This window comes from Tiliqua scincoides, chromosome 5 (assembly GCF_035046505.1).
Source record: "Tiliqua scincoides isolate rTilSci1 chromosome 5, rTilSci1.hap2, whole genome shotgun sequence".
Lineage (NCBI taxonomy): Eukaryota > Metazoa > Chordata > Lepidosauria > Squamata > Scincidae > Tiliqua > Tiliqua scincoides.
Window position 1 is genome coordinate 99694431 of NC_089825.1, and position 24391 is coordinate 99718821.

The window sequence follows — 24391 nt, forward strand, 5'->3', positions numbered from 1 at the left end:
CAGGTCTCCAGCAGGCCAAGTGTCCATTGGAGATGGGGGCTCCCTGGGAGCCGATTGGGGCCCTCTGCGGGCCACAAGTGGTCCAGGGGCCGGGGTTTGGGCAGCCCTGGGCTACTGCATCGATTCCCAAACTCTCCAGGATACTCTCCAGGAGTTTGGAAGCATCTGTCAGTCTTTGTGGGGGAAGGACTGATGCAGAAGTGTGATTGGGATGATTGCGCCACTGCCAGGGCTTTCAGGGGCATTTTTACACTTACCTGAGCTCGCGCCATCTTATTTTTATTGATCTATACATTCACCATGGTAGGAAACCTAATCATTTTAGGATTGGTTGTTTCAGATCATCGCCTTCATACACCTATGTACTTTTTCCTTGGGAATCTGTCCTATTTAGAGCCCTGCTATACTACCTGAAGTCTACTACTACCTGAAGTCTGCCACAGGCGAGGTCATCCAGGATCGGGCGCAGCAGATGGAACGCTGGGTGCAGCACTACTCTGAGCTATATTCCAGAGAAAATGTAGTCACTGAAGAAGCACTGAACAACATTGAGTGCCTGCCTGTGCTGGAAGAGCTTGACAGTGAACCAACCCTAGAAGAACTTCACGTGGCTCTGGACTCCCTTGCCTTTGGCAAGGCACCTGGAAAAGACAGCATCCCTGCTGAAGTCCTAAAATGCTGCAAAGAGATCATCATCACTGAGCTGCATGAAATCCTCTGTCTCTGCTGGAGAGAAGGTGGAGTACCTCAAGACATGAGGGATGCAAACATCATCACGCTGTACAAGAACAAAGGTGACAGGGGTGACTGCAACAACTACCGCGGCATCTCTCTCCTTAGCGTTGTAGGAAAGCTGTTTGCCCGAGTTGTACTAAAGAGGCTCCAGGTACTTGCAGAGAGCGACTATCCAGAATCGCAGTGTGGATTCCGAGCCAACAGGTCCACCACTGATATGGTATTCTCCCTTAGACAACTGCAGGAGAAATGCAGGGAACAACGACAGCCACTCTTTATAGCCTTCATAGATCTCACAAAGGCTTTCGACCTGGTCAGCAGAAACGGCCTCTTCAAGATTCTCCCCAAGATTGGATGTCCACCCAGGCTCCTCAGCATCATCAGATCTTTCCACAAGGACATGAAGGGCACTGTTGTCTTCGATGGCTCCACATCAGACCCTTTTGACATCCGAAGCGGAGTGAAGCAGGGCTGTGTTCTTGCACCAACATTGTTTGGGATTTTCTTCGCTGTCCTGCTGAAGCAGGCCTTTGGAACTGCAACAGAAGGCATCTATCTCCGGACCAGATCAGACGGAAAGCTCTTCAACCTCTCCAGACTGAGAGCAAAATCCAAAGCCCAGCTGAAATGTCTGCGTGACTTCCTCTTTGCCAACGATGCAGCTGTCACTACCCACTCTGCCAAAGATCTCCAGCAGCTCATGGATCGTTTTAGCAAGGCCTGCCAAGATTTTGGACTGACAATCAGCCTGAAGAAAACACAGGTCATGGTTCAGGATGTGGACTCACCTCCCTGCATTACAATCTCTGAGCATGAACTGGAGGTTGTCCATGACTTTGTGTACATTGGCTCAACGATCTCCGACACTCATTCTCTCGATACCGAGCTAAACAAGCGCATCGGTAAAGCAGCTACCACGTTTTCCAGACTCACAAAGAGAGTCTGGTCCAACAAGAAGCTGACGGAACATACCAAGATCCAGGTCTACAGAGCTTGCGTCCTGAGTACACTTCTGTACTGCAGCGAGTCATGGACTCTTCGCTCACAACAGGAGAGGAAACTGAGCGCTTTCCACATGCGCTGCCTCCGACGCATCCTCGGCATCACCTGGCAGGACAAAGTTCCAAACAACACAGTCCTGGAACGTGCTGGAATCCCTAGCTTGTATTCACTGCTGAAACAGAGACGCCTGCGTTGGCTCGGTCATGTCGTGAGAATGGATGATGGCCGGATCCCAAAGGATCTCCTCTATGGAGAACTCGTGCAAGGAAAGCGCCCTACAGGTAGACCACAGCTGCGATACAAGGACATCTGCAAGAAGGATCTGAAGGCCTTAGGGATGGACCTCAACAAGTGGGAAACCCTGGCCTCTGAGCGGCCCGCTTGGAGGCAGGCTGTGCAGCATGGCCTTTCCCAGTTTGAAGAGACACTTGGCCAACAGTCTGAGGCTAAGAGGCAAAGAAGGAAGGCCCATAGCCAGGGAGACAGACCAGGGACAGACTGCACTTGCTCCCGGTGTGGAAGGGATTGTCACTCCCGGATTGGCCTTTTCAGCCACACTAGACGCTGTGCCAGAACTACCTTTCAGAGTGCAATACCATAGTCTTTCGAGACTGAAGGTTGCCAATACAATATACTACCACCATCCTGCCCAAGATATTGTCCAGCATCTTGACTGGAAACAGATCCATTTCGATTTCAGGTTGCATAGTTCAATTTTATTTCTTTGCTTCCCTTGTAGTCACAGAATGTGTTCTCTTAGCCATGATGTCTTATGATCGGTACTTAGCAATATGCAAACCACTACACTGTTCAATCCTTATGAACAGTAGAGTTTGTATCTCTTTAGCGGGTGGATCTTGGGTTAATGGATTTGTGGCAATGGCAGTTCTGTTGCATTTAATGTCAAGATTAACATTTTGTGGTGCCAATGAAATTGACCACTTCTTCTGTGATTTTACTCCAGTCATTGAGCTTGCCTGTAGTGAAAATCACACTCTAGAACTTCTGGGGACAATTTTTTCATGTTCACGCTGATCCCCTTTTTATTAACTGTGACATTGTATATTTTTATCATTTCCACTATCCTAAGAATTCCATCTGCCACCCAGAGGCAAAAGGCCTTCTCCACCTGCTCATCTCATCTTATTGTGGTCACAATATTTTATGGGAGTTTGATAACTGTTTATGTCATGCCATGGAATGAGACAATGAAAGAATTAAACAAAGTCTTTTCTCTCTTTTACACTGTCCTGACACCTTTGGTCAATCTCCTCATATACAGTCTGAAAAACAGAGAAGTGAAAGAAGCCCTTTGGAAATGTCTTAGCAAGCACAATTGGTTCTCAAAAATTTCTTGGTGATGCTATCTTGGTGATAAGGATAAAAATAACTCATATTTACGAGTACATGAGCATGCTTTATCAGCTTACATTATCATTCTGAAATCTTCAGTTTATTTCTGTGATATCCCTGAACTTTTATACTTGTGGCTTCATTGTAAATCTAGCAAGAAGAAGTACTGTTCCTTTGTACTGGTGTATAGTTCACCTTGTCAGAAGGGGAGGATAAGATCTGGCATGAGCCATTGCCTACAGAGATACCTCCTCCCTCCCCTCCCCACCCACAATCCACCCCCCATGTTGGCTTACCTACTCTGGAGCAGGTCGCTGGCTGTGCCGCAGGGCCCAAAATGGCCACTGGCGGCATGAAGTGGAACTCTGTTACCTTGTCTTAACTATTCCAAGAGGAATGGGCTAACTCTACTAGACCAATAGGATAAATCACCTACTTATGTCCTGGTTCTTTACCAGAGATTTGTCCAGAAATCAGAACAAATGTAAATTGGAAAAGCACTGTCATGCCTGAGCAAAAGCACAAGACCAGATGAACTGTGCCTGTGTGAAAGTGCAGACATTGCTGTCCATTAGTTGGGATGTCTGTAAATCAGATGTATTTAACTTGGGGATCCATCATAAAGTGGAACTCCCGCTCACTCAGAAACAGAGGTTGTATGGGACAGGCTGACAGAATCATTTGTCAAAACTGCAGTCGGCAAAATAAAAGTGAATTGAAGTTGCTACTACAATGAAGTTCAGCGTTCCGTTCTGAATAGAAAGAGTCTAAAAATTCTGGCGGGCATTCTAAGATGTGTGCATGCCCATGTGATTGTCTTATCTGTGCTAAACTAACGATATGGGGTCTGTTCCTTTGGAGCAGTGATTTTCAATCTTTTTCATTTTGTGGCACACTGATAAGGTACTAAAATTGTCAAGGTGCACCATCAGTCTTTTGACAATTGACAAGGCACACCATGCTGTTGGTGGGGGTCTCACATCCCTTAATGGTCCCACTAATAAGTGACCCTTTCCCAAACTCCCACAGAACACCTGCAGACCATTCGCAGCACACCAGTATGCCATGGCACAGTGGTTGAAAATGGCTGCTTTGGGGTGAAGTTGCTCCAAGCATACACGTGTCAAGGCATCTGTGTTTTTGAGACTTTATGCCAAACCCTCTGCTTTCAGACTACAGTTTTAAGGCATGATGTAACACCACCATGAGGAAAACAGGCACATGAGTGGGGTGCCATATTTACTGAAGTGAGTAATATTGAAAGACTAGCAGCACAAACCAAAATGGTGGTTTAAATTCACCTTTTGAAGAAATTAATCCAGGAAAACAAGTTTGAGAATTATAGCTCACGTCTGTACATATCTACTCAGAAATCGGCCCCTTGGAATTCAATAGGATTAAGTGTGAATGAGATTAGAGCCTTAGGTATACCATCCAGGCAGCCCAAACCACTGCAGCTCCCCATGTGGTAATGCAGGGATGCCAACACAGTGTCTACGGAATCCTCGTGAGGATTCCTCAGCATAAGGGAAAGTCTGTTCCCTTGCCCTGTGAAAGCCCCTGTGAACCCAGTGGGTCAAGCTGGACTTGCACCAGTGATCTTGCTGGCACAAGTCCTCTTTGACCCACGAAAGCAGATCAAGCCCAGGAGAGGGGTTAGGTCACCACAGTCACTGAACCCATCCCCTTCCTGGGTCCAAGCTGCCTTTCTACCTGCCCTCATTGCCACACTATTCTGCCCATCCTCACCCCATACTACCCCTTTCCAGCTCCATCCTGGTCTCTGCACAGCCTTAACTCAAGCAGCAGGCTTCCAGTGTCCACTGCCATATGGACCTGGCCACTGACCAGTTACAGTGGCAGCCAGGACAAGGTGGCAGGAGGGCATTTTGGAGGTGGGGAGGAGGCAGTTTTGTAGGGAGGTTGGAATGGGGCAGATCAGGCCTGGGACGGGGCAGTATTGGAAGAGAAGACCTCTGCCATAACCTAATCCCTCTCCCAACCTGCCCAGCGTTACATTGGGCTTGCCGGATTTGTGGTAGCTAAATAGCTGGCACAGACCCAAGAAGCCCAAAAGAGTAGGCTGGGTCTTTACTTGGGCTAAGGGGACATGTATCCCCTTAGCCTGTGGAGACCTCCAGGAACCTCCTAAATTTCATTGTGATTGGGATGCCCGTGTGCCAACATTCCAAGAGGAATTTTATAAAAGAAGTTTGATGCCTCCTGCAAATCATCCTCTGTTTGGTTGTAGAAGATTTCCAGTTGCTCCTTTTCTTGTATGTTGTTACTTTGTTTTGTTTGTGCAGTGGGTTCCCATCAGCAATATATTTGCTATTCCATCCACCTAATTCCCACGGGGGACATACCATTCTTAAAATAACGAGATCACTGATATTGTTTGCACTAAAATCTAAACCTGTATTGTCAATAATTTAATCCCATCTACCACAGCCCTAAGGAGGAGTTCATAAGTTAAGAAAATACATATAATTGATCATAAGAGATCTGTATCTCCTAGGGAAGGGAACTCATTTAATATATAACATGAATACTCAACTAGAACAACAACAGGTAACAGGTACCCCATTAGATATTTGTAATAGTTAAATGAATGAGAAACTTGAAACGAATGGACTTGATAAAGAACAATCTGGAATCTACATCTCTCGTGCGACAGGCTGATGAGATAAGGAAGAACATGGTGCAATAGATTGGTGAAATAGCAAACAGCAGATTACTACCAGATCAAGGGAAGCTCAAAGTAGATCAAAATTGCCAATAGTCAGTAAAAATAGAGCTGGGGGGATGGGAGAAAAAAAAACAAAAAACAGTTGTCTTATCGTTTCTGCTCAGCAAAGGCCTTCACACCCATTTTTTTCCTGCTGAGATGGAGGGAGTGTTGTCTGAGATTAAGGTAGAACCTCCTTTTTTGCTTTCAGAAAAGCTATTTCCTCCCCTATAAGCAGCTGCTGATTCACAAGAACATGCCCTCTTAATAGATTATAAGACCCAAAATGCAGTGACGGACATGTCATAAGTTCCTAGGATGTCATATCTTAAACTTGCCTCTAGGAGGAAGAGAAGAACCATCAGGGAAATCAAACACTCCTCACAGAATTCATTCTCCTGGGATTCGGAGATCTTCAAGAACTCAAGAGCCTGCTCTTTCTGCTGTTTTTCCTGATCTACATATTAACCATGGCAGGGAACATCCTCATCATAGCCCTCATTGTGACTGATGGTCATCTTCACACCCCCATGTACTTTTTGTTGGGAAACTTGTCATTGCTGGAGATCTGCTACACCTCCAACATCCTGCCCAAAGTCCTTGCTAGCTTTGCAAGTGGAGACAGAACCATTTCTGTTTGGGGATGTTTGGTTCAGTTTTATGTTTTTTGTTCTCTTGTGGTTACAGAATGTTGTCTCCTAGCAGTGATGTCCTTAGATCGGTATCTAGCCATCTGCAGACCGCTACACTATGCGATGATCATGAAAGACAAGGTATGCCTTAGCCTGGCAGCTGGATCATGGGTTAGCAGGTTCTCATCCATGTATGTCATGTTGTACCTCGTGTCAACATTAACCTTTTGTGGCCCCAATGAAATTGACCACTTCTTCTGTGATCTTTCACCTCTCCTGGAAATCACCTGCAGTGAGACGTATATAATAGAATGGACAACTTTAGTATTCTCCTCATTGTCCACTTTCCCACCATTCTTGTTAACACTGGCCTCCTATGTTTTTGTGATATCCACCATCCTGCGTATTCCATCCACTGCTGGGAGGAAGAAAGCATTCTTGACCTGCTCTTCCCACCTCATTGTTGTTACCATGTTCTATGGGACCCTAATCATAGTGTATGTGTTGCCAAAACACAAGATGCCACGTGCTTTACACAAAATCCTATCCGTCCTATATACTGCATGTACTCCTCTTGCCAATCCCTTGATCTACAGCCTGAGAAACAAGGAGGTCAAAGAAGCTCTGAATAAATCTGTTAAAAGTGTTCTTTATTTCATAAGACTTCAGGGAGCCCAGTGTTGTGCCTCCCGAGTAGAATAAATTGGTGTGCATTAAAACCTCTGCTTTCATTTCAGAATTTGTGGCTATTTTTGGCCAACTCATATTTAAGTTACCAAGTGTCATCCCCCCCCCCCAAATGAGGTCTCCTCTCAGATTTCTGGTACCAGTGCTGTGTATTGTGGCTTGTACATGTTGAAGGAGTTTTGCATGTGTGGAGGGGGCACAATCACCCTATTTCTGCCAAACCTTGGCTCTTCTGATGAAGAAATGACCAGAGGTTCTCGCATCACTCATGAATGTTTCTGGGCTACCTTTTCTGCTGCCTGGCTGCCCCTGCAATGGTGCTATCCAGCTGTGATTGCAAGAAGTGAAAAGAAAACCTTTTCTCCATCCTTTTGGGTTTTAGAAAGGAAAATCTGCCTCCAGGTACTGATGTCTAAGCAGGGGGATGTTGCTGCCAGGTAATAATGAATGAGGGAAAGATCATCGGTATATGTTCAGAAGCAAATGTCCTCTACAAAGTGTGGTGCATGGAGAATTCTGAATTTGGAAAGGTCTGTAAAAATGGATAAACCTAATTTTAAATACTTGCATTGCAATTCTATGCATATTTATTCAGAACTTAGCCTTTATAAGCTCAAGGACATTTGCTGTCTGGTAACCTGGTATAGAATTGCATTTGTTCTTTGTTGGTTTTTGTTCGGATTTGAGAGTATGACAACATAATCCTATACATCAGTGTTTCCCAAAGTTTTGGGTTGAGACCCACCAGGGGAACTGGAAGCAGGGCATTTTCCTTCAAGGGGAGTGGCCCTGCTCTGGTGGCAGTGACAGTGCTGCAGAAATTGCAGTGCTGCTGCCAAGCAGTGGCGTAGCTAAGAAGGTGCAGGGGGTAGCAGTTGCACCAGGCATCAAGCTTTAGGGGGGCAACAAGCTGAGCTTGAGTGACCAAAATCATGAAAATTTTGATATGTATGAATAATACCATCATGTTATAGATCATTGGAAAGGTAATTTAATGTAGAATGAAATACAACAGACTGCACTGGAATATCTATATTCAATCAAAAGTTATGGGCAATTAACCAGAAAATGAAAACACAACTGCCTTGTGGAACAAAAAGTGAATTTGCTTAACTTCAAACTGACCTATGAGACTGATTGTTCTGAGTGCCAATGAGATGTTATTATGATACAGCATGGAACCAATAGCTTTTAATTTATTTACTTATTTACTATTTAAGGACTACTGTATGGTTAAGACTTCTGAAATTTTGGTTTAGGATTTTATTTAACCCCACCTCTTCTGATCTAATGCAACAATTATTATCGGATCCAGTCCTGCCTATAGAGATCACTGATCTTCTAACTAAAATTAAGTCAATAGGGCTGGACACTGCAGAGTTAGGTATGATTGGTTGTGATGCAGCTTACAGAATTGTCAAAGGAAGAATTCTGGATATCGAAAAACAAGAGCTGTTTAGTGCCGCCAGAACTACATGTTCTCCACTCCATCTTCATATTCCAGTCAGTTTTGGGAAACCGGCCTCCTTCTTTTACCACCTGGTGTGCCCACAGGCCCGGAGAGCTTTCACACTGGCAAGGTGTAACGCTCTTCCATCAGCCTTGTTAACGGGCAGGTTCAGCGGTATCCCCTACTTAGAGAGGAAATGCAAGTGTGGTAGGGATTGCGTTGAGACTTTAATGCATACCTTTTTATACTGCCCGCTACATGTTGTGTCACGTAATTTCTAGGTCCATTGCTAGCTAGGATGCAGGGCTGGGAGGATTCAACCATGCTTCAGTCTCTCCTTTCCACTCCTGATCCTGAGACTCTGGATAATGTTGCTTCCTTTTTATCTGGGGTAATAGCCAGGCAGAGCCCTGGGACTCTGGGCAGCGACTGATGTTTATGCTTATGTTGTGTTGTCTTTGTATATTCCTGTTCTGTTCTGTTCTTTCTCTGTATTTTATGCCAATAAAGGTCTTACTGAACTGAACTGAACTGAACTTAATTAAATTTGATTTTGTCATGCCGGGGGGGGGGGGCTACAAAATCTTCTTTGACTCCAGGTAGCAGATATATGCTTTAGCTATGCCACTGACTGGGGGGAGACAGCAGAGCAAGTGGGTGGTGAGCTGCTGTGGGGAGGAGGTGGGTTCCTTCCAATTTTCACTTTTTTAAAAGCCCGGGTGTGATGTCACTTCCGGTTGTGACATCACTTCCAGGACAACACTTTGAACTTGGCCGTGGGCTACATGATCATTAGCTACGTCACTGCTGCCAAGGGGCTTTTTTACTTACCTGGGGGGGGGGCAGAGCTGGCCTCCTGCAAGGGCTCGGAGGCTTGCAGCTCCCTCTGATCTCCTCTGCAGCTTGTTTACAAAGTCCTTATCTTCAATCTAAAGCAGTGTTTCTCAATGTTTGTCCTCTGCCATACCACCTCACATGGTCCACCTATTCAAAGTACCACTGGAAATAACTGACAATGATGTCATCAGTTCTGGGTTGGGAGGCCAGATGGGACACGAGAAACACCTTTAAGAGGCTCAGGGTGGACAGACAGGAGGGCTTTTTTGAGCACAGAAAGCAAACTTTGGAGCTCTGCCCACTGAGCTGAGCCTCCCACCACTGTTTGTTTTGTCCTGTTCTTGGTCTCTCCAGCAGCAGGCGTCCCGAGGTCCTGTGAATACCACCAGAAACCAACTCAAGTACTGCTGGTGTTACCTGTACCACTGGTTGAGAAACTCTGATCTAAAGTTACTTCTAGTTTTGGGGGAATGGGGGCTTTGAAAACAAGCTTCAGAGGAGATCAGAGGGGGCTGCAAGCCTCCAATCCCCTGCAGGATGCCAGCGCTGCCCCTCAGGTTTGCAAAAAGTCCCTTGGTAGTGGCAGTGCTGCAATTTCTGCAGAACTGTCACTCCCCACCTCCCTCCCCACCCACACAAGCCCCTGGTTCCCAACTCCCCTGTAGTTGGGAGTTTGGGAACCACTGCTATATATATTAACTAAGAAGTGATGACTAAACTGTTTTGTTTACAATGAGTACATAAGATTGCACCCAAATTTTCCATTTTCTAAGACAGAACTAAGTCTGTCAGTTCCCCTTTGTAAGGAAGGAGAAATGTCTTGCGTATGAGAAAGTGTTGCCATTGGAGAAGGAAACTAGTGCAGATTGGCTTTAATACACTGCTCCCCTTGACTGCAATAGCTGGCAGTTGCACCCAGGATGAACAGAACTAGTAATATAGTGATCAAGGAAACAGCATTTGGGAGGTATTGCAAAATTGTATATGTGGTCTGCATGTTTATGTGGTAGCATTGGTGTTACTAGGGCTTGCATCACCCAGTGCAGGAGGCCAGTGAATCACCCCCATGATGGATTTCCTCCCATGCTGTGAGTGGGGCAACACCCTGGGTGGTGGGCATTGCGATGCACCATTGTCCCAACCCATCTTTTGGTTATAACTTTTAATAGACTAGAGATAGTTCAACATAGTTTGTTTCATTGCATTCTCATTGGAATTGCACATCAAATGACATATAACATGATTGTATTATTCAAAAATACCAAGATTTTAAAAATTTTGGCCAGTAGTGGTGTCACCTGGTGCGGCCTGCACCCCACACCCCCCTTAGCGACACCATTCTATAGTAGACCTTATCCCTGGATGTCTAAGTCTCAGTGTCAATCTCATTGCAGAATAGAGTTCAAAAACTATCAGCATTTCCTGTCCTTCGTTTTTGCCATTCATGAGATCAATAGAAATCCCAGACTCCTGCCCAACACGACCCTGGGGTTTAAAATCTATGACAACTTTTTTGAAGGAAAGACCACATATGAGACCATCCTGGATCTTCTCTTCAGTCAAGAATCCAATTACCAGTGCAGTGAGAAAGAGAATGTCTTGTCTGTCATTGGAGGATTTGCTGTAGAATCTGCTATCCAAATGGACACCATCCTTGGCCTCTACAGGTTTCCACAGGTATGTGCATTCCAGCTCATGGATGGATGGTGTGTGACTGCTGTTCAGTTATCATAATGTATTCCTAGTGGCTGGCCGGGTTGGAATCTGGATTTGGTGGGTTCGGCAACTGGCGGATGGCCCTGACCTCTAAGAAGGGATAGCAAGCTGGGCCATACCTTAAACTCTCAGTACTGGTGTCAGCTGAAGCATCCCATATGCCAGCAGTGGGTGCCCAGGAGATGCCATGGGTGGCCTGGTGCAGGGCTTTCCCTTAGGACCCGCCTGCTGGATGAATGTACTAAGATTTAAAAAAATAGCTTGCTTTCTGAGGAAAATGTTGAGACAATAGTCATCCTTTATCTAAGAATCAGGCTCCCAGAATCCTTTCTCTGTGCAGTGGTGCCTATTGCAAATCTTTACTTTCCTCGCTTTCTTTCAATGTCTATATTTTCCCCAACATTCAGCAGCAAATAACCTCCCTTTTTAGTATGGAAAGAATTGCAATTAATGATGCGATGCATATTCAGAAGTCAGGAGGCAAGGGAGAGTGGGGAGGAGAGTGGGTCAGGCCTGGGGGGGGGGGACAGGGATGGCAGCAGAAGATGCTGCTTGATGCTATCTCCTGTCCTCGGTGTGCAAGCCTTATATGGGGTACTAGCTCTATCGCTGGCACAGATCTGAGCAGACCCATAGCAGCTGCTCGGGTTCAGTAAGTGGTAAGGAAATAAATGTTCCCTTACCTCTGGGAGACCTCCAGCTGCCTCCCTGCCCACACAGGATGCAGCAGCAACATTAGAATTGGGCTGTCAGTTGCTAAAATTTTCAGATGTGAAGTTTCTCAGTTAAAAAGCAATCAATTCAATATATTTTAAATAACTTAAAAAAGGAAACTTACGAATCTCAGCAAATGGAAAGAAACTCCAAGTCGTGCCTCATTATCCATTCCAGAAGACTTGGTGGATTAAAAAAAAATAAGTGGATACTAAATCAGTGGGAAAATAGCTTAAGAAGATCTTCTTCCAGGTTTCTTGCTCCTCCATTGTCACCCCAGAATGCATCGGTATAGACACAATATTGCATTCAGCCACTAGATAGGGTGAATAATGGAATCTGATGGAATGAAATTATGGCTGAATGTGGTATAGTGTTTATATTGATGCATTCTGGGGTGACAATGGAGGATCAAGAAACGTGGAGGTGGGTCTTTAAATCTATCATTATCCAAAAGAAACATGTAACCAGTATGGTTTAAAGCACAAAAGTCAGAAAATGGAATTTGTCACTTTTTCTCTTGTTACAAGGCATTTAAAGGTGGACCCCAGTATCAGTGGTGAGTCAAATCAGTGGATGCCAATTCAGTGGTTAACAAGGCACAGCCTGTAGTTGGTTTGGAATCTTGCAATTATTTCTTAAAGCCATAATGAGCCATGATTTCCCAATTAGATCACCTATGGTGCATAGGAGGCACCAGTCACAAGAAATAATTTTCCTTCTGTATATTGGATGGCACCAAGAGAAAGTATCTTGAACAAAGGAATAGTCTGGCTACTGCGACATTTCAAATGGACATGTATCGGCCTCATTGTTTCAGATGATGATGATGGAGAAAGCTTTCTGCAGATGCTGACACCACTGCTGGCTCCGAATGACATTTGTGTGGCCTTCTTGGAAAGGATAGTGATAGTCATGAATCTTAATTTGCAACCTTTCATTCAGAATGTATACCATATGAAATCCACAATTCAATTGTCTGAAGCCAATGTGGTTATCGTCAATGGGGATTCTCACTCGTTGGGTGCTTTAGCAATAGTCTTATATGTTGCTGAATTTAAAGACAAGCTCCATATAGGGAAGGTTTGGATAACACCTCCTCAATGGGATTTCACCAGTGCTATTGATACTAATGGCTTCTGTGCAAAAACATTCCATGGGACTTTGTCCATCTCATCCTCTACCAATGCCGTGCCAGGATTCCAGGACATCATACGTTGAAGCCTGATAAGTCACTCACACATTTTCTCTGTGTTTTCTACAAAAGTGCATTCGGGTGGTGCTATGAGAAGAAACTAACAAATTGTCCACACTGTACAGGAGAGGAGAAGCTGGAGAATCTGTCTCAGTCTTGGTTTGAAATGGAGATGACTGGACAGAGCTATCCGATTTACAATGCCCTCTATGCTGTAGCATGTGCTTTAAATGCCATATATATGTCCAGACCAAAAACAATGCTCAACAGAGAAACATTCAACTCTTTGAACATTGAACCTTGGCAGGTATATCTCTACTGTATGAAAATAAGATTATGTACAGTGCCATCCCAAGCATGTTTACGAGGGAGACAGTTGCTGCTCCTTTGAGGCACTATAAGGGCTGTTTTTATAAATTTAAAGCTTATGTCTTTTACTGCGTGCTTTCAGTCTGCTGCTACGTATTTTATCTTGTTTTAAATGTTTTTAAGTGTTTGTATTTTTAATGTTTATCTGTATATTTTAACTTGATTGTTAGCCGCCATGGGTGCCCTTCCAGGAGAAAGGCAGAATACAAATTCAATAAATAAATAAATAAATAAATAAATAAATAAATAAATAAATAAATAAATAAATAAATAAATGTTGAATTATCTGTATTCTATCACACATTGGGCCATTTAACCCCCAAAAAGAAAACACAACTGCCTTATGTAACAAAAAGTGAATTTGCTGAACTCAAAACTCATCAATAACACTGACTATTCCAAGAACCAATAATGTGTTATTGTGACACAGCAGGCAACCAATAAGGTGCACAAATGCAGAGATGGGCAAAACCAGTGCAGCTTGACTTGAGTCAGGTTATGAGTCTCCACCCCCTTTAACTTGACTCGAAAAGGAGCCTGAACAAGCGGGCTTTCCGAGTTGCCTACAGCATTCTGGGGACTCTAAAAGACTCAAGTGCTGAGTTTTTAGGTAAAAAAGGCAACTGCATCTCTATGGACAAAAATGGAGCTGCTGCCAGGGTGTGTGTTTTTGTATATGTTGGAGTTCTCATTTAATACTCCCCTGATGTCCCCATCATATCTGTAAACAAGGTGGGAGGGGGTGGAACAAACTGTGAGTGCGCAGACAGAAGTGGCAAGAGGGAGGAGGGTCACATGCAGCAGCGGGCAGGCTTACCAGTATGACCCACTCCTTTGCAGCTCTACTCATAAGTAGTTTCATTGTGACCAGTCATTCAATGAGCCTGCTGAAACCATGCCATGACTCCTGGATGGCTATGAATTACCACCACCACCACCCATGTTGCTTTCTTCCCCCTTTTCCAGGGGAAAAACCTTCTTCCAATTATCACTGGTTCCTTTAGAGATGGACAAGAGAGCCCAGCTGCCTCCACCCTCCTGCTTCTCAATGCAAAACCAAAACATTCAGTCTTCCCTGCCTCCCGGCTGGAAATGCCCTGCTGCTTGCCTGGTCAGAATGATGGCCCCACAATGTCTTTCAAAACTCAAAAAAAGGAAGCAAGCACACCCAGACAGAGACACTTGATTCTGCCTGCGTGGGGACTCGTTTCCTAGTCAGGGGCCTCAGACTCAAGTCAGTGCCAGAGTAAATAATATATAACACTAAATTCATAGCATGGGATGGCTGCTTTGCCTTCTTTTTTTATTTTTTAGAAGCCAAATAGCAGATGGAGTACCTGGTAAATGGAGCAAAAGTTTTGAGGATGTGGCCGCAGTTCTTTAGGAACTTGCTTTGGTTCCACCCCTGATCTCACCACTATACAGTATTCCAGCGGTTTGCAAACTTTTTAGAGGCCCTAGAGGCTACATCCTGATTGATAAATGCCAAGGAATGTGGCTATAATGGTGATTGGGCAGGAGTGCTCTCCCCCCTCCCAATTAGCAGCTTGTTGTACCCTTGATGCACAGTCTACACTGTCAGTTTTACAACCAAACAAAAATGGGGTCAAGTCCCACGGGTGGGTTTCAGACTCACAGTTTGGGAACTGCTGCACGATTTGAAACAGAACGATATTTGCATTGAGAAACCATTTGGTGCTTCTTTCTGTTTAAATATTCACACAGGAGCATGACTGGAAATGTAACCATATGTCCTAAAGTCCTAAACCCCCCTACCATCCACCATTGTTTTGTTAAATTAAATACTATCCCCACAGTTTTTAAAAAAAATTCCAACAGACCATTTTTCATATGTAGTGTAATAAAATTTGGCCCATCTGCCTAGCACTCCTTTATCAGATTTATCTAACATATAGCAACTCATCTATGGAAAGGGGTGAAATCTGAATGGGGATCACAACAAAGGCAACCCACATCTCACCATGATCCCAATTCAGACTCCCTTCCACAAAATTGCATACCGTTTGACCTTTGTAAATATTTATGTTTTTCATTTCACAAAGATGATCAGGGAGATGTTTAGATACACTGTAATTATCCAAAGTACTGTGATTTCCTTCCTTGCGCAGTTGGTAAGAAATGCATCCATATTTCAAAAGGAGGTGGATATATTCTGAACTGTATCAGTGCCCCACGGAGGAACAGAGATCACCAAAACATTTTGGGGAGAAATCTCTGTGACCACACATGCTACTGAGTGAGGTTCCTGTGAGGTTCCATCAGGATGCCAGCCGCTGAGATATCATTGTAGCTGGAACTGTAGTTCAGGATGCAGAAGTTCAGATGCAGCTGGGTCAGACATGCATTTGCAGCCCAGTGGCTGTTTCTGCTCTTCCTGCTGCTGCTTCTTCCTTCTCTTGCCTGTTGGGAGAATGTGCCCAGTAAATGTGAAATTGAAGGAAGCTATGGAGATACTAGGCTAGGAGATGCTGTCATTGGTGGGGTCCTCTCTCTTTTGCATGATGTAGACACTGCAATCAATTTTCAGAGACTACCAGCAATGAAGAAAGACAATTTCTCGTAAGTTATTTCTTGTTTGGTACCCATCATGCTATTTGAAATATGAAAACTAGAGATCAAACAACTGCACTGGGGTGGAATTTCAACAGGTGCAGCCTGTTGGGAAGAATGGGGGGGGGGGGTTGGGGCAATGCCATGGTCAGGAAGACAGCAGATATCTTTGAAAGCACCAGCAAAATCACAGGCAGAGTAGATCCATTGCAGCATCCTTTTCTCATTGTACTTGGAATGATGTTTTTCACTGTACAAGCAAATATCCAATAGTGTGGGTGTCATTGTCCCCTAAAATTGAGTGCTGTGCAAACAAGCACTAAAAAAGACATTCTTCTTGATGGGACAAGAACCTGACACTGATTGGCCAGAATACACTGCTCTGATTGACAATAGCTTTCAGTCATGCCCAGGATGAACCACACTGTAGGAAAACAGTGCTCAAGGAAATACCATTGTGGGTGGTACTACTGTAAATGTATATGTGGTGCACATGACAATGTGCTAGACCTTATCTCTTCCTCAATGCCAATCTACTTTCAGAATAAAGCACAAACATTATCAGCATGTCCTGGCCTTCCTTTTTGCCATTCAGGAGATCAACAGGAATCCCAACCTCTTGCCCAACGTGACCTTGGGCTTTAAAATCTATGACAACTTTTTTGAAGGAATAGCCACATATAAGTCCATCCTAGATCTACTCTTCAAACAACAAAGGAATGTACCCAATTACAAGTGTGGTAAGAAAGGTGATGTCTTGTCTGTCATTGGGGGATTCACGGTAGAGTATGTCATCCAAATGGCCAACATTCTTAGCCACTACAAGTTTCCACAGGTATGTACATTCAGATGCATGAATGGGTGGCATAAAACTGCTCTTCACTTATTATATTATTTGAGATTTTATCAGTGAATGCCTTTTTTTAGCTTGAAAAGAATTGTGAAGGGGCAATGCAATGCAACAAGTAAATTGTTTATTCAGGAGATATAACCATTTGAGGAGGTCCTTGAGATCTCAGTTGTATAGGAGGACATAACATGACTGATCAGCAACCCAGATGTGGGCAGAGAGACCTCCAGCTCTAAATAATAATAATAATAATAATAATAATAATAATAATAATAATAATAATAATAATAATAATAATAATAATAATAATAATATTGTCGGGGTCGCCCCCACACGAAGCCTGACAATACTAATGTTGGTATTTATATACCGCTTTCCTTGATCATCAGATTTCTCCTCAGACAAAGTTTTCCAAACCCCATAGGAACCTTTATAATAAAATAGTTCTGTTCTTTCATAGAAAGCCTCATTACAGCTGAATTCCTTCACAGTCTGGCCTCCCTCTGGCCACTTGGCCTCCCATGCGACTTGACAGCAACTCCTCCCTTCCACTGATGGTCAACTCATTATCAGTATATTGACAGCTCTCAGATACTTCTGGTTGTTTTGAACTGGTGTCCCCAGATCTTCAGGCATACAAGGCAGCAGCTCTACCTCTCAGCCAGACCTCCTTCCCTAAATATGCTTTTTAGTGTATAGCACCCAGGTTTGTATCCCAAGAAAATGTGTCATAAATGCAGCCAGTTATATACACTGTCCTTAAGCTAAAGCAAGCCAATCCTATCGCACTGATTTCAATACTGCTTAGTCATGTCTCATATTCTGGGGATACAAACCACAGAGGTGATTTTAATCTTTCAAAAAATGGAAACTTGAAGTTCGGCAAAACAATAGCTTGGTGTGAATCAAAGACATTACCCATTTCAGGACATTAAGTGATGGCTTGTGGACATGGTGAAAGGAAATGTGTTGTAACTCATTTGGAGCACAACCCTATTCATGACTACTCAGAAGTAAGTCTCATTATGTTCTATGGGCAGTGACGTAGCTAATGATTGTGTAGCCCAGTGCTAAGCTCAAAATGTTGCCCCGGAAGTGATGTCACAACTGGAAGTGACGTCACACCTGGGCTTTTAAAAAGTGAAAACTTGGAAGAACACACCTCCTCCTCCAGCAGCTCATCACCCACTTGCTCTGCTGCCTCAGTGGCATAGCTAAGGCATCTGTTTGCTACCTGGGGTCAAAGTTGTTTTTATTTTCTGGTTAATTGGCCACAACTTTTGATAGAATACAGATATTCCAGTGCAATTTTGTTTCATTGCATTCTGCATTAAATTACCTTTCCAGTGATATATAACATGATGGTATTATTCATACATACCAATATTTTCACAATTGTGGTCACTAGTGTCAAGCTCAGCTTGTTGTCCCTCTAAAGCAGGGGTGCTCAAACTTTCAACTTTAGGGATGCTGGACCTTTAACAAGTGTATAGAAGAGAGAATTTCAGCAGGTGCAGCTTGTCATCTGTGGGATGACAAGCTGCACCTGCTGCAATTCTCTCTTCTATACACTTGTTAAAGGTCCAGCATCCCTAAAGTTGAAAGTTTGAGCACCCCTGCTCTAAAGCTTGATACCCGGTGCAACTGCAACCCCTGTACCCCCTTAGCTAAGCCACTGTCTATGGGGCTTCCTCCCAGGAAAGTGTGCATACAGTTGCAGACTTACTATAATTTATTGATGGGAATGTATACAAAGATACATTGTTCAGTATACTTAGCATATCATTGATAAGCAAAAGTCTGGATTGTAATACATACTTTGGTTTGGAAAACGGTGGTTAATTTCCTAAGCTGTTCTGAGCCATGTTTTCCCCCATTAGATTACTTATGGTACGTATGAGAAAACAGTCACAAACAATAATTTCCCTTCTCTATACTGGATGGCAATAAGGGAAGGTACTCTGCACACCGGCATAGTCCAGCTACTGCTGCATTTCCAGTGGACATGGATTGGTCTCATTGTTTCAGACGATGAGAGTGGAGAAGGCTTTCTGCAGAGGCTTACACCACTGCTGGCCAGGAACAGCATTTGTGTTGCATTCTTAGAAAGGACAGGCGTTCTCAAGGTTCTTAATTTCAATAGCACTCAAAATACATTCCTACAAAATATATTCAGGATACGCTCCACACTTTCATCCACTACAGCCAACGTTGTAATTGTTGACGGAGCCGCTCAGACTCTGCAACCATTGGCAGTTGTTTTATATGTAGCTGAATTTTTAGATAGACATCTTATAGGGAAGGTTTGGATCACGTCACCTCAGTGGGATTTCGTCAGCGCTGCTGCCACTGCGGGCTTCTGTTCAAAAACATTCCATGGGACTTTGTCTTTCACAACTACAATGAAGGCCGTGCCAGGATTCCAGGACTTCCTTCAGACTCTAAAGCCTAAAAAGTCACTTGCAAGTTTTCTCTGCTTTTTCTACAAATCCTCATTCAAGTGTTGCGGTGATGGGAAAATTAAAACTTGTAAACACTGTACTGGAGAGGAGAAACTGGAGAGCCTGCCTCAGACTGCATTTGAGATGGAGATGAGTGATGTGAGCTACCGTATTTACAATGGTCTCTATGCTGTAGCACATGCTTTAAATGCCATATATGCGTCCAGGCTGAAAACAATGCTGAACAGAGACACATGCAAACCTTTGAACATTGAACCCTGGCAGGTATATTCCTCACTGTATTGAAACGGTTATGTATGATGCAATCCCAAGCACACTTACTAGGAAGATAATTGGAGCAAAGTGGAAATCACTTCTATGTAAACTTGCTGTGGATTGAATGGGTGGTGTGGGTGAAATCATGTTCCCAGGCACATGGGGGGGAGGGGGCATATTGCTAAAGCTAAGCAGATCTGAACCTTGCAGGACTTTGATGACAGACCTCTTGGATATCCCAGGCACATTGCTATATAGCCCAAACCTATGCATGTCTACTCAGATGTAAGTCCATTGCGTTCAATGGGGTTGACTCCAAGGAAACGGCATAGGGTTGAAGTCTTAAGTTCCAAAATGTTAAAAAAGCGGAATATAACAGGAACGTGTGACTCAGGTCGCGGGTAAGACAGAACTGCCCCTTTGTAGCCAATGGGAAAGTGCCACAGCTGTCCCACCTGCTTACACCAGAGGAGGCTCTCTTTACCCCCGAGAGAGCAGGGGCGAGGATAGCCTCCTCAGGTGTAAGAAGGCATGGCAACTGCAGTGCTTTTCCAAGGACAACGAGAGGGCAGTTCTGCCACACCTGCTGCCCCGAATCGCACGTTCCTGAAATATTAATTTTCATTGTGAAAGCATCCACAAAGCTTCCTGGAAACCTTTGAGTAGAGAAACAAACTGAATACTTCAATAGGGCCCAATCCTACCCTATTTCCAGCACCAATGAGCTGCATCGTAGCCCCAAGTAAAGGAACAATTGTTCCCTGATCCTGACAAGGCCTCTGTGACTATCCCCCACAGGGTATAGCAGGATACAGAGCAGGCCCCATTGGCACAGATGCATCAGTGCTGCAAAGTTTAGATTGGGCCTATAGATGTGGAAATGTTGGATAAGATGGTGAGCTGAGAGGAGAGGAAGATGAGGAAGATCTGCCAGGTGTATTCTAATAGTTTTTAATAAATGAAAAATGTTCTTTTAACTTGTACATCCCAGGTTTACAGGTGCCTTTTCTGATCAGGGGTTTGGTCATACAGTGCGCAATATACATTGAAGCTATCAGCTGTTTTCTGTTTTTGTCCAATCTAGATGCACTCTTTTTTGAAGAATGTCCACTTTAACAATGGTGCTGGCCATGAAGTCTGGTTTGCCAATCAGGAACTGTCTTCTGGACTTGATGTCATCAACTGGGTCACTTTCCCCAATCAATCCTTCCTTAAGATCCCAGCTGGAAAGATTTCTCCAAGTCAAGGGTTTACCATCCATGATGAGGCCATTGTGTGGAATAGCAGATTTCAGCAGGTAGGGCTAAAATCCTTCAGCAAGGTCACCTCTTCATTTGCTTGGGAACATTCCTGAACATGAGAGCATTCCTGGAGGCATGCACTGCATGCTATGGTGGGGGCAGGATTGAGAGGCCTTTGAGATGTAAAGGAGCATACTTTCCCCTGACCTCTGTATAGGCCCCCTGACAGCCTAGGGGTCTCCTTGTACCTATGCCAGCTCTATAACTGGTATAAGCCCGAGGAGAGCCTGACGGTGGGGAAGCTTGAAAACTAAGGGATAGGATCCGACATGCATGAATCCCAGCAGATCAACCCCTTCTCTCCCTGACACACCTCGGTTTCTCCCCTATTGTGCCCTCTTACTCTTCCTTCTGCCCATGGACTACCCCTGCTGAAAACTTACTTGGTTTGGTAGAGTCTCCATTTGTGGCAGTGGCTTGGCGTTCGTGGTGCCAGAAACCGTTCTGCAATGTTGGAATGTGAGTCCTGGCAGTGCAGGGAGACCATAGTATTTTACCGCTGCAGTGCTTGCTCCCAGGAAAGTGTTCATAGGATTGCAGCCTGACAGTCACAGTTGCCACTATAAAAGTCTTGTAGGAATGCTGCAAACATACCATTAGTACATATACCTAAAGTTTAAATCCAAATGAACTTTAACCTAAACCCATACTGGGTCATTCCTGTCCTCTATGGATGCAGAATAAAACTATTTTGAACATATTTACAAGGCACATAGTCTGTCATGTGGATTAATCAAATACCTCTGTTGAGATAAAGATGCTAAATAAATATATCTATGTTGAGATAAATAACAAATAGATAGCTGGGGTTTGAGGTGGGCCCCACCTTTTAACAAGTTGAAGCACACTGAAAAAAGGATGGCTGTGGTGTTGGGCATTAAAGACAGCTTCCAACGATGTCCCAGTTTTTTACTCTTAGATGCTACGCCATTCAGAATCTAATTGCTATTGGGCACTGGCATACCTGGGAGGATAAAGGGGGACAAATGCCCTGAGGTGCCACCCCTCCAAGGCCCCCCACCACCATCCATACTCCCGCCACCACCCACACACCCCCAACCACCGCTTTAAGTTGCCTTCAGAGGCCTTCAGGGGGTCATGGAAGCTGCACATGGTCTCCGCTGGTCCACCGGAGGCCTTTGAGGCACCTGGAAGGCTTTTAAATGAATGATGAAAACTCGAAATGACGTTTAAAAGCTCTTATAAGCCCTCCAGAGGGCCAGAGGAGGTCACGCGCAGCCTGGACAGGATGATTAGGGGTCGCAACAGGTGGGAGGAGCATTCTGAAATCCTGGCCCCAAGCAGCACAGGGTCCAGGAATGCCAGTGCTGTTGGGCCTATTCCCTGATGAAATAAAAGCATGCTAAGTTTTCTGCTAGTGGAAGGGCACTTTTGAACTAAAGCCAAATAGTGATGCATTTCCTCTTTCATTTGGGCTCTGCTCTGAACTGTTTTGAATCCCAGTAGGAAGAATAAACCTTACAGAAATGTGAGTATGCAACTCTCCCTGAAATAAAAGACAGCAGGAGTCTTCACCAGGTCACTGGCAGCAGGGGAGTTCTCTGTTGCTGGTCAGGATTGAGGTGAGCTCCTGCTCGTGATAAGCTGAAGTCCACGGACAGGGAAGGATGATTGTGGTGCTGAGCATCAAATGTTTGCTTCAGTACTTCTCCCCATTCTTTATTCCTAGAATGTGCCTCGTTCAACTTGTGTTGAGAGCTGCCACGTTGGACACAGCAAGACGGTTCGAGAGGGGGAAGCAATCTGTTGCTATGACTGTACTCCGTGTCCAGACGACATGATGTCTAACCAAACAGGTAAGCGGCAGTGCACAGATTTTCCAGGAAATATTTGCAAACATTAGTCTACCCTAACATACGCCTTTGCATTGGTCTGCTGTTCTCCAAAGACTTAAATCATGAGGCACTGATTCTTAAAATGCACACTGGTTGCAACAAGGGAGTCACCTTGAAAGACATCAGAGGCAGTCCATTACACAGTTAAGGGCATTTAATCCCACTGGTGCCTATCCCTTGCTGCATTTGGTCATTCCCTCCCCCGACCATAAGCACTGAAGTGCTAACAAAGAAAATGGGGAATTCTTGTCCGACATTTACTTCCAACCTCCCATCATTCTTATGACTTAATAGAGTTACTGACACCCTGTTTGTCCTTTTCAGATGCAGTTCATTGCATCAAATGTCCACAAGATGAGTATCCAAACAAGAACCAAGATCAATGTATCCCCAAACAGACAGCCTTCCTAAACTACAATGAGCCCTTAGGAATCAGTTTGGTTTCCATCGCTTTGTCCTTTACAACAATGACAGTTTTGGTGATACTGATCTTTTTAAAGAATTGGAACACTCCCATTGTCAAAGCCAACAATCAAAACCTCACCTGCACTCTTCTCACCTCCATCCTGCTTTGCTATCTTTCCTCCCTGCTCTTCATTGGTGAACCTGGCAAGGTGTCCTGCCTTCTCCGACAATCGGCTTTTGGCATCAGTTTCTCTGTGGCAATTTCTTCTGTTTTGGCTAAAACCATCACTGTGGTCCTGGCCTTCATGGCCACCCAGCCAGGGAACAGGATGAGGAAATGGCTGGGGAAAAAAGTGGCCCACTCCATTGTCCTTTCCTGTTCCCTCATTCAAGTGGGGATTTGCACTGTATGGCTGTCCACCTCTCCTCCTTTTCCAGATGTTGACATGCACTCCCAGACTGAGTACATCATAGTGGAGTGTAATGAAGGGTCGATCATCATGCTCTATTCTGTCCTGGGCTATGTTGGTTTTCTGGCCCTCACCAGCTTCACAGTCGCTTTCCTTGCCCGAAAACTGCCAGATACTTTCAATGAAGCCAAATTCATCACCTTCAGCATGCTGGTCTTCTGCAGTGTGTGGATCTCTTTCATTCCTGCTTACCTGAGCACCAAGGGGAAAGACATTGTGGCCATGGAGGTCTTTACCATCTTGGCCTCCAACACTGGCCTCCTGACTTGCATTTTTCTTCCTAAATGCTATGTAATTGTTCTAAAACCAGATCTCAACTCCAAGCAGCTGCTAACAGAGAAAAGAAGTAATTAAATCAAATTCTAAGATGATAGTTGTTTTGCATGTTTTTCTCTCTACATTTTTCCATACAGTATGAATATTGGATCACAGCATATCTCATTTTTAACTGACCCAATTCTTTTGAATCCACAAGGTGGGGTGAAAAATCATTTCAGCAGCAATAGTTGCATCTCCTTGGTGGCTATCCAAGGATAATGTTAATATTGCAGGATAAAGACACAACACAGAAGTCAAAATGTTGAAAGAAGGAAATACATATTTCATATTAGAAGCATGATGCTGATGCAGCACAGGGTCACAGAAAGAACCCAAAGGTTTCCATCCTCTTCCAAGGATGGAAGAATCTTCTTTCAAGAAGTCCTTCCTTCACAGGAAGAACGCTTTTTCTAAGAAGAGGAAAGGAATCTTTGTAGCCTACTTAACTGTTGCGAGCTGCTGGAGAGCGGACGACGTTCACTCAG

The 24391-nt window shown here is 44.3% G+C and overlaps 2 protein-coding genes and 1 pseudogene across 2 annotated transcripts; all 3 read left to right on the forward strand.

Annotated features, from left to right (window-relative positions):
* The first annotated feature begins 300 nt into the window (after nt 1–300).
* Nucleotides 301–3098, forward strand: LOC136652582 (olfactory receptor 11A1-like; annotated as a pseudogene).
* A 2621-nt stretch (nt 3099–5719) lies between these two features.
* Nucleotides 5720–7152, forward strand: LOC136652583 (olfactory receptor 11A1-like). Its single transcript, XM_066629514.1, has 2 exons — nt 5720–5791; nt 6163–7152. Exons 1-2 carry the CDS (start codon nt 5720–5722, stop codon nt 7150–7152), a joined length of 1062 nt encoding a protein of 353 aa, XP_066485611.1.
* A 14888-nt stretch (nt 7153–22040) lies between these two features.
* On the forward strand, nt 22041–23903 carry LOC136652584 (vomeronasal type-2 receptor 26-like; the record flags this gene model as incomplete). Its single annotated transcript, XM_066629515.1, has 3 exons — nt 22041–22187; nt 22548–22674; nt 23038–23903. Coding segments are annotated over exons 1-3 (1140 nt in total), but the record flags the coding sequence as incomplete, so codon positions are not given.
* Between the last annotated feature and the right edge of the window lie 488 nt (nt 23904–24391).